Raw genomic sequence first — 11,500 nt, forward strand, 5'->3', positions numbered from 1 at the left:
AAGTTAAAAAATCATTGCATTTTTATAATAAATGCCATAAGAACGCAACAACAAATAAACCTATCCTGCTTACAAGGTCGTTCCAGAAAAGACGGAGGACCATATGATCATAACACCGACTTTCTTCTCCAAAAATTGTGAAAATTTTGCGTCTTGCGGCATGAGCTGTGGATCATGCAAGACGTCATCCGTCAAATGATGGAAAGCTCGAGTCACTGCGATCTCATTCCCAGGGTTCTCGCGGTGAAGCCGCCGGAAAGTTTCTAATTTTCATGAATCAAGAGTAGGAGAGCAATGTAAAGTGGCAACAACGCCTGAACAAATTCCAACCACTTGTGCTTTTCGTCGTCAAGCCACGGCTAAACGATCAAACATGTTCGTCCAACATGGCTTTGGAAGACAACCTCGTCCCCAGGGCGCTTTTCCCTGCGCTTTACCGATTTAACCGAACAAATTCAAATTCAAATTCAACGCCTGAACAAATTCCAGACACTCGTGCTTTCCGTCGTCAAGTCAAGGCTAAACGATCAAACATGTTCGTCCAACATCACTTTGGAAGAGTGCGCTTTACCGTTTAACCGTTGCCTTCTCCTCAGACGCTTAGTTTTTCGCACAGAGGCGAGCGCGAAACGCGAGTGACACGTGATGATGACTGGTGACGAAACGCAAGGGAACATGGGAAGGACAAAAATGAGAGACGAAGTCCGTTTTCTCCTTTCCGCCTTTCTTTCCTACCTTTGCGTATCTCCACAGAGATATGTCGGGGTAGAATTACTTTCGACATTTGATCTAGATCAATTACATTTTCATTCAACATTTTACATCACAAACAAATGTTGGATCCTTTAGCCACCTCCTGCTGTCTTACATGACACTGATACGATGTTTGATCATGTAGTCGGGAAAAAATAATAGAAAGAAATAATTTTGATGTCACGTCATGATCCAAAATAGCAGTTCGCAGAATTTTTTTCGTGTTAAGGAGTGACTTCGTTTCATTCAGTAAAATGAATAACATAGTTATTCGAGGAGACTGCTTATGAAAAGCGGCAAACATCAAAATAAAAACAACAATGCTGTAGTTGATGTTTTTGTGTTGTTGTTTTTTTTTCTGGATTTCCCTGACGGTGCACAATCCTTTGTTTGTTTGGTTGTTTTATAAACTGTCACGAAAAATATAAGATAGGACTGAAATAAAACGTTGTGCACAGTTAGAGGGGTTATGTAAAGACGATATTGCTGTTTAATAGTTATATTAGTGGAATGGTTATGAAACCCGTTTGACTCCTTTGTTATGCGTTTTTGGTAGCTTTTTTGGACCCGACAGTGCACAACTTTCAATCGCATTTCTATCATTTTGAACTTATTGACCAATAGAAACATCGCATTAATTTATTTAGTTACAATAATGCAATTTGTGAACAAAAGGATTGTGCACGGTCAGGGAGCTTCCAACATAAACTACAGCACCGTTGTTTTACATCTTTGATGTTTGCCGGCTTTCATAACCAGCCTCCTCTACTAACTATGGTGGTTTGAAGTCAACACAACAACATATAACAGAGCAGTCAACCGGGAGTCATAACCATTCCACTCTATTAACTGATGCCTTTAACGCACAAAAATCTTCCAAAAGGTTTCATTAGGTGGTAGATATGATGAACTCGGTTTATAGTCATCACATTCCCATCTGTCAAAAGTGACCCAATGATATGCAAGTACAGTAAATGCAGGGTGATCATACAATTCACTCATGCCTTCATGCCCCCATTTACCCACAATGTAATGGCCGTTCTCATTCCCCCAGTCGGCACATCGGTTTGCAAGCTTTGAATTGTCATCCCACAGTTTAATGTACGATCCACAGGAGTCTGGCATGGTGTTTGTTTGCCCTGTAAAGTACTGAACAACAGCTTCACCAGTGCTGTTTCCGGTCGTGACTATATGAAATGTTGATCCACCTGGCTTTCTGCAGTGGAACCGCATTTGAGTGAAGGGCATGAGGGTTTTCAGGTCATTCAGGGCGCTGTTCTTTAGAACTAAATTGTTGCTTTTGTAGCTGTCCACTTTGCGGTATGACGTCTCGAGTAACAACTGAGGGAGGTCATCCTGGTCCTTAATCTGCTTAATCACGATGTTGAGAACAAGAAGCCAACCTCCTGAAATTTTTATTAAACAGTAAATAAGTATGGGGACTGGATGAAGAGGCAGGAGAGAATATCTGGACAGGAAAGGACATGGTAGGGAGAAGAGAGGATAAAGCTACATTCCCGGTCATTATTGTTGACACGCTTGCTAATTGTTCGTCCCCTTCCCCTTCAATGTTGATTTCGAAGACGTTTATGCCCAAGAAAACGCGTGAAAACAACATTGCGGGAAGGGGAGGGAAGTAGTACGTGTATTCCTGAAAGACTAAGTAGATGTTATGTTTTCCGGAAGTGTTTTAACAAATTATGACCGGGATTGCAGTCTCCTAGGCAGCCGTTCGTTTTTGAGTTGTTAAACAACGCTCCTCACAGTGTTTCCTGACAGGGAAACGTTGACTGCAATAGGTGCCCGAGAAAACCGTATTTCCTCGGATAGTAGCCGGGGGCGATTATTTTATTTTCGCATCAAAAGGGGGCGATTATTCGTAAAAAGGCGATTATACGAGGGAGGCGATTATTTCGAGTCAAATATTGCTTACTGGAAGTCGTGCCTTAAATATTTTGTTTAATTATGCCATTAAATCAAAAAATTATCACACCAAATAAACTGAACATTTTTTGATGACTTGATCAGATTCCACTTCAACTTGACAGGCAGGGGATAGAAGAACGAGAAGATGGCGAGAGGGGTGGGGGGGGGGTTATTATTCGAGGGAGGCGATTAATCGAGGGACAAAGGAAATACGGTCTCCCTCTTCCCCCTTCATTACTGCCACATGCCTGTCACCTAGGCTAGAAAGCAAAAGAGTCCTTGAGAGCTTCCTGCCTTCGATTTATGCTTAAAACGTATATGCACTAATTTGAATAACAACGTTATGAAATTCTTTCGTATTTCTTTGGCTTGAAAAAATATTAATAGCCCGAAATGCAGTAGGGGGTCTCTACCCGCTAACCCGTGGTGGTCGAGGAGGATGGAGAAGTAAGACATTTCAGACTAAAATATTTATAATAACACTCAAAACTGACTGAAACTTAACGTTAAGTTAGGCAATTTTTACCATCAACGCCAAGTTGTACGGAATCCCTGGCAAGCCGTGTCATTAAAAATTTATTTTGATGTTAAGTGAATATTCTATTCTGGTTTGATGATGAATTTAATACAGGTCTATGTTATCTGGAGGTTTCGGGGTATCATAACGCATAAGGGCAATTTCTTTCTCCAGCTGAAAATACTTTAGTCGTGTCACATCGAACAGACATGTTTGTGGTGACGAAATTTCCTCGACTTAATAACAACGCAGTGGCGGATCCAGGGGAGGGGCCCGGGGTACCCGGCTTCCCCCACCCCCCCCCCCCCCTTACTTTTAGACGAAAATGATACCCGATGGGCCCAAAAAAAATTTTTTTTTTTGAGACTGGGCCCCCTCCTTGTGTCAGGATCTGGATGACCGGGCTCCCAGTCATCCATCTTATAGCATGATCTGAGGGTGTAAGTCCTTTCAGTGATAACTATAGAACACTAATACTCACCACCTGCTCTGGTCATGTCACAAAAGACTTTTAAAGGATTTCCATTTTTCTCAGGGTCAATCCAGTATTCTCCGTCACCTCGTGCGTCGCCAGAGTCATAGATGTCTTTGCAGGAATGACCAGGATACGAGGAATACCAGCCTTTTCCAACTGTAGGTTGAAAAAATGGACAATAATGCACCATATCTGCTGCTTTCTTGTACGTGAAAAATTACAATTAGTACGATTTGACGAACTTTTCATATCATCCAATCTAATCCCTTCAGGTAATTTAAGTACATGGCGAGGAGATGGGCGTTTGAATCAGCTGAGTCCGACATTTTTAATTTGGGTCAACCCATGAATTGAGATCGAGTGGCTCACTTGGTAATTCTGACCGTGGAGCAACTTCGTTTGCGTCGAACTTATCATCAGTACCGAACCTAATACACAAATTGCTATAATTTATTTTCACTGGTGAGATGATTGTAAACCATTGTACATCGTGAAAATGAATTTAGTCCGACATCTTAAAAGTTTGATGTCTGAATCAACGGTCAAATTTGTATCATTTGGGTCGGGCACTAGCTGCGATTAAAGACGTTGACGTTGCCTCTTTAATTCTTCCTCATCAATTTGAAAGGGGCCGGGGTAAAGAACGCACACTGTGAGGACTTATACCCAGGCGGTGTAGTCTATATTTCATTAATTTGTTCAGTTATCCAAACATATACAGCGATTTCGAGAAAGGTTATCGGGAAAAATGTGCGCACGACAATCCCGAAAGGTAATATGGGATATTATCAATACACATGACTTTGTAGCTGTCGAACCTATTTTTGTTGCTTTCCTAATTAGCACTGACAAATCTCTCGTACCATTCTTTCAAATTTCTTTGAAGAACAGTGAATTCAAAACCATTATCCTTAATACCTTTTGGGACTGTTGCGTGCTCAGTTTTTCCCACAACCTTTCTCAAAATAGGACTTGTGGCTAATTATTTGCCTTAGTAGAATCCATGGTAGAACTTTTAATTTATTTTTACATTTGATATGATAGGTGAACCCTGGGCTGCGAATAAGCTTATCCGGTCTGTTTTGATCACTAAGTTCACATTTGTTGCTGTCATGGTCATCATCAGAATGGCTGTTGCAGGACAGGCATTTTTCATTTCTGAGGCATCGTTGTGCGCAGATATATTCGTCAACAGCCAAAGTTTCAAATATGTGTCCAACGAGTTTAAAGCCTGAAAGTTCCAAACAGAACACATCTTATTTCCTTGGCTGTCTCATGATCACTGACTGTGATAAAATAAGAAATATGTATTATTATTCCCCATTGAATTCCCCTTACTTGCTGTCACCGAGGCACTTGTTGGAATACAGAAAAATAGTTCTAATCGTCAGAATAGTTATTTCGGCAATGCAAGGATAGAAGTAATCAGGATGCATTATGCCGAAGGCAGGGAAAGAAATTACAATACACTATGCAAAAACGGGGATATAATTAATAGTGTAGAAATAGTGCCAAGACATAGATTGAAGTAATGACACCGAGAAGGTCAACGGACTTACCTAGATAGAAGTAAAAATGTGTACACCGTAATTTTTAGGGAGTTATTATAACTCCAAAAATGGAGTAAAAATTTTAGGTACAGGGTAACCCCTTTTGGGGGGTTTCCTTTAACTCCTCATTTAACTCCGAATTTGGGGTCATTTTTACTCCTGAAAAAGAGTTCTTATTACTCCCAGTCTGGAGTTAAAATGACTCCGAAATTGGGTTATTTTTACTCCTTACATGGGTTGTTTTTACTCCTTTTGGAGTTAATTTAACGCTGAAAGTGGAGTAAAAAGTTTAGGTACAGGATAACTCCTTTTTGGGGTTATTTTAACTCCCCCCCCCCCAAAAAAAAGGGACTGTAAGGAGTTAAATTAACGCCCCACTACAGGAGTTATTATAACTCCTTGAAAATTACTGCGTACATATGCCAAGACATATTTCTCATACGTTTCTCAAACGTTGGGATTGCGCTAATCAATCATCTCTTCTTCTATCAATTACCGTTAATTCATTCCTTACCTTCTAGAGTTTTGAAAATCCTTGCTTTGTGCAGGTGAGCATCTAATGTCTTTGCTTTGTCCAAGTTTGCGAAAAACAGCATTGTCATCAAGAGGGACAAAAATGATGCCGGAAAAGGAGTGTTTGAAATAAACAACACTAACGCCTTCTTAGTCATCTGGAAATAACGCTACAAAATGGGTTAGATAAATTTCTATATGCTCACCTGTTTTAACTCTCTTCTTGCTTTGTGGAATGGCTTGCAAGACAGAAAAAGCGGGAGAGACTGAGAGGGAGAGAGAGATAGTAGATGTTTAAGGAGATATTCACTAGTTTTTCTTATCCTCTTAAAAATTCATGATTATAAAACAAAAAAAGAATCGCTAACGTGCAGCTACTGAGTTGGGCAGCTGTTCCTTATCATCACGATATTTCATTAACTTTTGTTGCATCCTCTCCTACAAATATTGCATGCATGGTGGGGTGTAATATAAACACGAAGAAGAGTGTTTCATTTGATGACAAACATCGCCCAGGCCTGGCAAGCCATGCCTACTAAGAGGGACAGGAGGCTTTGGGACAAAAACGGTTTCAGGCTCTTCCTTTCGCTCCCTGTCTCTTCTTAATCCTCGTCCTTTGCCCGTGGTTTGTCCTTTCTTTCTTTTCCCGTCTCTCGACTATCAACTGACAGATTGCAGCCTACGCGCGTTCCTACTGAGTGGCACTATCTAAGGGACGGACCATTAGAAAAGTTATGGGGGGGGGGGGGAGGGGAATTTTCGAGTCGCAGGAATTTTTTTTCGTTATCAAATTCCTTGTATGAATTTTTTTCAGGCCCTTGCATGAATATTTCTTAGGGTTAATTGGCGTGCAATAATTTTTTTAAATTAAATTTTCCCTTGCGCGAATTGTTTTTTTGTACTTCGACCGCCCCCCCCCCCCCCCCATAAGTTTTCTAATGGTTCGTCCCTAAAGCTTGATTAGTTCTCTTGACAAACAAAAAGTGTCAGAAATTTAAACCCAATTTTAAAGTTTTTGGGAACACTATACAAACCTTTGTCCATGGTAGCAATTATTAATGAGTTTTACAAAAGCAGGTCATTGACCTTAAGAAAAAGCGTACAGTTAACGCTGATGTTGATGTTTTCTTTATTGAAAAGCACGGTTGTGGTTTAAGTTGGAAGGAAATTTTACCAAAATGGCAACGGTTTTCCTGAAATTTCTTGCCTTACGTTGATCGTGATAAGTATATCTTTATCCGCCCCACTGTTCAAACTAATTTAAGTTAGCACTAATTTCAAGCTCTTTTTAGTCTGAGCATGAGGCCGGGAATTATGCCAAAAGTCTCAGGTGTTTCTTGATTATAATTGTTTGACATTTATTAGCATTACCTTTCGAAAGAAAAACAAAGGTTATAGGCAAATAGGGGAAACCCAACCCTGATAATGACCGATTGTCTCAAATATTTCATTTCCAACCAAGAACCCCTCTTGAGAACCTGGCAACAGAATTGTCTAGATGTTTTTTTTATTTTGAGATATTTCACAGCAAAGCAGAAGGTAAATTCATTGTTTTTCTCGATTAGTCATGGTCTAGGGTTTTCCACAAGTTGCTGGGAAACTTTTTGGCAAGTTCTGGTACATTTTCGAGCAACTTTTTCCGAATTCGTTTCAACCAACTTTTTGCATTCTGAGCAATTTCTCTAGTTATCTTCTAATTCTGAGATATCGGAGCAGCTTTTAGTGCTTAAATTGGCCTTTCTTCCATATTTCACAATGTTTTAGTAGATAATTTATGAATTTCCTGTAAAAAAAAAGGAGCCAAATCCTTTCCCCTGGGGCAGATCATGGGCGCAACAACAGCAACAACAACATTTATTTAAACACGATAAAAATTACAGCGGAGCAGATGTGGTCGTGCATTTGAAAATTAAACACAGTTCACAAATGAATAAAAAGCTTGAAAACTAATTAAAATTTAGAAAAAGAACTAACCTATTTGAAAAAATGTATCTATAAACTAAGCTATTCGGATGAAGTTCTGCGTTTAAGAGAGTTTTAAATAAGCTTTTGCTTGAGATTGCACGCGTATAATTGTCAAGAGAATTCCATAGAGATACGTCTTTGTAACAAGTGGACTTTCGAAGAACTTCAGTGCTTGGTTTTGGTAACAAATAGGTTAATTTCCTTCGCAAGTTATAGTTACCGCCAAATATAAGCCCTTGGGGGCTAGTGCTTGGGAAGTGCCCCAAAATTCAAAATAAATCAAAGCAAAAACTGTACAGTAACACATAAATTTTTGCATTTGCCAAAGAACTATTACGTGTGCCTAATAATTGCAGTCAAAAAGTGTCACGGTATGTTGCTGTTTGTCTTATTCTATCTTAACTCTCGCTTGGATTTCCTCGGCTTGCATGGCTGAGTTTTAGTAAGATCTACGTCCTCAAGGCGAATTTCAGTAAAAACTTTCTGCAAATTAGTGACATAAATTTCCTTGCAACTTAAAAAGTTAGCCCCTTTAATTTCGAGACTTAATTTTCCCTCCCATTATAAGCCTAGCCGATTTTGAAACGCAATTTTCCTTCCGTATATAAGCCCCTCTAAAAATAAGTCCCTCAGAAATGGCCTTCGAAAAATATAAGCCTCGGGGCTTTTTTTTCGAAATTTTACGGTAAGTTAACTTTCGCGCCGTTTTTGTTTTCAGAATGAACGTCTTTACGTGATTGCTAAAGTAGATAAGATACAAAGATTAAGAGCCTACACACTGTAGCCACTGTAAATCTCATCACAAAATCAATATCTGGTATAAATGGAACACAGATTAACGATAATGTCCAGGTCTGCTCTTAACAAGTCATTATGCACGGCTTTACAAGACCCATGCATTGTAGTACGGAAAAGTAAACTTGATAGCATCGACTGAAACCTGCTTTGTAAGCCCGCGACAATGAGCATTCCCATCACACCCATGTTTTCAGGTAAGATTTGGTCGCCAAATTTGTTTTAGGTCGATGCTATCCACTACATAGGCGGCCTTTTGAATTCGCTGTAACGGATTGGATGCTTCCATCCCAAGCCATGGATCACCGTTGTCCTCCATCAAACTTAGAAGGAAGTCGTTTTCTTTGGCTGATTTTATAACTGAAAGGGTGACTCCTAATTGCTTGCATTCTTCTTGGCCCTGCATGACTCATCGCCATCTTGCCTTTGTCGACGTAAAAGTAGCAAAGAGATTCAAATTCTTTCCAGCCCTCTGGACAACCTGAGCCGAGATACAAATGAGAGTTTAACTACTACGTAAAATTCCAAAATCAAGCAGCCCAAAGGGATCACTATTTCCACAATAATTCCATCGGACATTACGGGAAATTGTGCTGGAAAAACGGGCTCGCTGGCTCATTGTTCTTCTAGTTTTCGCATCTCTTTAACAATTGTTCCACGAGTGGATATGAGTTGGCTGGATGGATATGAGTATGGATATGAGGCTGTGTGGATATGAGTTGTCTGGATATGAGATGGCTGTAATCATCTCATATCCAACAAGCGCGAGTAGTTTTTACGATATCCCCCAAATGGAGTGCTTGCTCGCAGGCTAAACAACGGTCGATCTTTCAATGCTGGTTTAGTGATGACCTTCAAGAAAACCATAAATTAACCCGTAAAATAATCCTTATGAAGCTGATTTGAAACACCACTGAAACTGAATCGCTTCCCTGCGAATTTTTGTCTCCCTTTTATAATGTAAAATTCGTTAGTTTGAGTTTTCCAGTCTATTTCGTCTCACTGGTTCTCTGCAGAACCACTGCGAGCGACCGTTTGCTTTTCTATCGAACTTGACTTCACTTTCTCTTGATTCGCCGGAAAAAATTAGTGAAATAGGCCTTTTGCAATAGTTAGTGACATAATCAACTTTCTGTAAACGTGAGAATAGTTCGCTTTTGGAAAATTTTGTTAGCATGAACTAAAAGAGCATAAAAAAGTCAAGTAATTTGTGAATTTTCAGCCATATATCTCAAAAATTGCGACTGCAACGGCCGCCGAAAATTGCCTGTTATGAATAAAAAGGAAAGGAGCCCCATAATGCATAAGGAAATATTTTACGACAATTTGTTTTTTTTTTTAATTTTACAAGGGTTTGTATGGAAAGCCACTTAAGCGTAACTGGGTGGTAAGAGTTGTGTTTCCAATAGGAAATCCGTCTGATTTTCGGCAACCGTTGCGGTCTTTGACTGTTAACAATTTTTTCAAAAAGTGAACTGTTCTTGTTTACAGAAAGTTGATCACATGATCACCTACTGCTAAAGTTAAGATCCAATAAATAAATAAATAAATAAAAAGGATAGATAAAAGATAAAGTCGATAAAGATAAAATCCGCTCAAACGATTCTCCTTGGCGGGGGAGACTGTAGGCTCGATTTCCGCCGCTGTTGGAGGGAGGAGCGCGGGCTCATTTCCCGAACAGCGGCTGGAAAAAGGAGAGTAGGTACTTCAAATACGATTCCTGTAGTGTACCGAGATATAGATTCCTACAGTTCTGTACCGCTTTTAGGTTTGTCGTACTTGTGCGTCTTTGGCTGCTTGAGTGTCTTTGCCAACTTTGGTTGCTTGGCGTGCTTGAGGTACAAGAGACTGTGATAGGAAAAATCGACCATGGCGGCCGCCTAGAGTTAAAACCAAGTTGATGGTGAATGGATCTTTGTGATCCTGTTAGCATCGTTTTGGTAACAGCTGGGAGTAGAGGACAGAGCCTTTTATTTAGATATCCTTTTACAGCGCCATGCCGTACAGAACAGAAGGAGAAAGGTAATTTGCACGGCATCTATCAGTGAGCGCGTCTAGAGCGCGTAGCCTGTGAACACTGACAGCCGCCCATTATGCAGATCTCAGAGGCTGGGGTGGTATAAACATCTTCCTAGATCTGCATAATTCTTCAGATCAGAATCAACCTCAGCCAATGATTGCCAAATATAATATTGTGCAATTGAATAAACTTGCTGAATTGTTGAGCTCCTGTGAAAAGTCCTTCTCTAAAATTAATAAAGTTTGCTGATTCATTCATTTTTAATTTGTTGTTAAAGTCGCTGGGTGAAAGAGTTTAAAAATACATTGCTTTGATTGCAATAAACTACATTAAGTACACCAAGCGTAAAGGAAACCAAAGTCATTAAGCCCGAAGCTCTATTTTAGTATTTAGGGGACTGCAATGCACTAGTAAGTGGAAAGCCCCACACCCCAATACCTGGGGAATTAGCGGGAGACTTGGCGATTTTAGATTGTCACTTGTGCCATGGTATGCAGGGTTTTCAACTGTATTTGACACAAGAGTCAGTGCCTGATTGGGGACATTTAGCATTGTTTAGCTGGGGATTTGTCTTCAACGCCATCTTGAAATAGGCATAGAACAGGAACAGAAGCATAAATCACTCTACTTGCACTGCTAACCTTACTTCTGAAGGAAGTGACTGGAATATTCTTCTAAGTGGGCATATAAACTGGAGAGCTAATGAACATGTAACCATAATTGCTTGGAGACATGAAGTTAGCTCAAGGTAGAATATTATTCAATTGTACAGCATTGTTGATTTAACTATTTGCAAAAGTTCAACTCAAGAAAAAGAAGTACTGTGTTGCCCTGGGGACGGGAAGAAAAGTGACGTTTTGATGCTCAGAATTGCTCTTTATAGCAGGGAATTTGTTACGTTTAGAAGGCAGGCCAAGTCTAATGCCCCGCTATTCCTCTGGGATGGGGTGAGGGGCTTTCTATGAACTAGTGTATAAAGTGACACA

The 11,500-nt window shown here is 40.0% G+C and overlaps 2 protein-coding genes across 3 annotated transcripts in view; one reads left to right on the top strand and one right to left on the bottom strand.

Moving 5' to 3' along the window:
* Positions 1-1,611: 1,611 nt before the first annotated feature.
* On the bottom strand, positions 1,612-5,817 carry LOC140941863 (uncharacterized). The gene is made up of 4 exons (XM_073390870.1): positions 5,736-5,817; positions 4,702-4,902; positions 3,678-3,827; positions 1,612-2,159 (listed from the first exon to the last, which is right to left on the bottom strand). Exons 1-4 carry the CDS (start codon positions 5,815-5,817, stop codon positions 1,612-1,614), a joined length of 981 nt encoding a protein of 326 aa, XP_073246971.1.
* Positions 5,818-10,353: 4,536 nt separating this feature from the next.
* The window catches only part of LOC140940593 (GATOR1 complex protein NPRL3-like), a 19,652-nt gene continuing 18,505 nt past the window's right edge, over positions 10,354-11,500 (top strand). The window contains exons 1-2 of one of the 2 annotated variants that reach the window (XM_073389589.1): positions 10,459-10,516; positions 11,193-11,262. In XM_073389589.1, the coding sequence (XP_073245690.1) occupies positions 11,247-11,262 (16 nt within the window). In that variant the 5' untranslated portion in view covers positions 10,459-10,516; positions 11,193-11,246. Of the gene's footprint in view, positions 10,517-11,192; positions 11,263-11,500 lie in introns of both variants that reach the window. The other variant, XM_073389588.1, reaches the window with a different exon arrangement.

The sequence above is a fragment of the Porites lutea genome, chromosome 6 (genome assembly GCF_958299795.1).
Source record: "Porites lutea chromosome 6, jaPorLute2.1, whole genome shotgun sequence".
Taxonomy (NCBI): Eukaryota; Metazoa; Cnidaria; class Anthozoa; order Scleractinia; family Poritidae; genus Porites; species Porites lutea.

Excerpts from the sequence above, each read along its gene's own strand:
- LOC140941863 (XM_073390870.1), bottom strand. The coding sequence starts at position 5,817 with ATGCTGTTTTTCGCAAACTTGGACAAAGCAAAGACATTAGATGCTCAC. Across the intron at positions 3,828-4,701 it reads GTTCACCTATCATATCAAAT|TTGGAAAAGGCTGGTATTCC; the intron begins GTAAAAATAAAT and ends TTCAACCTACAG. Across the intron at positions 2,160-3,677 it reads TGACATGACCAGAGCAGGTG|GAGGTTGGCTTCTTGTTCTC; the intron begins GTGAGTATTAGT and ends TAAAAATTTCAG.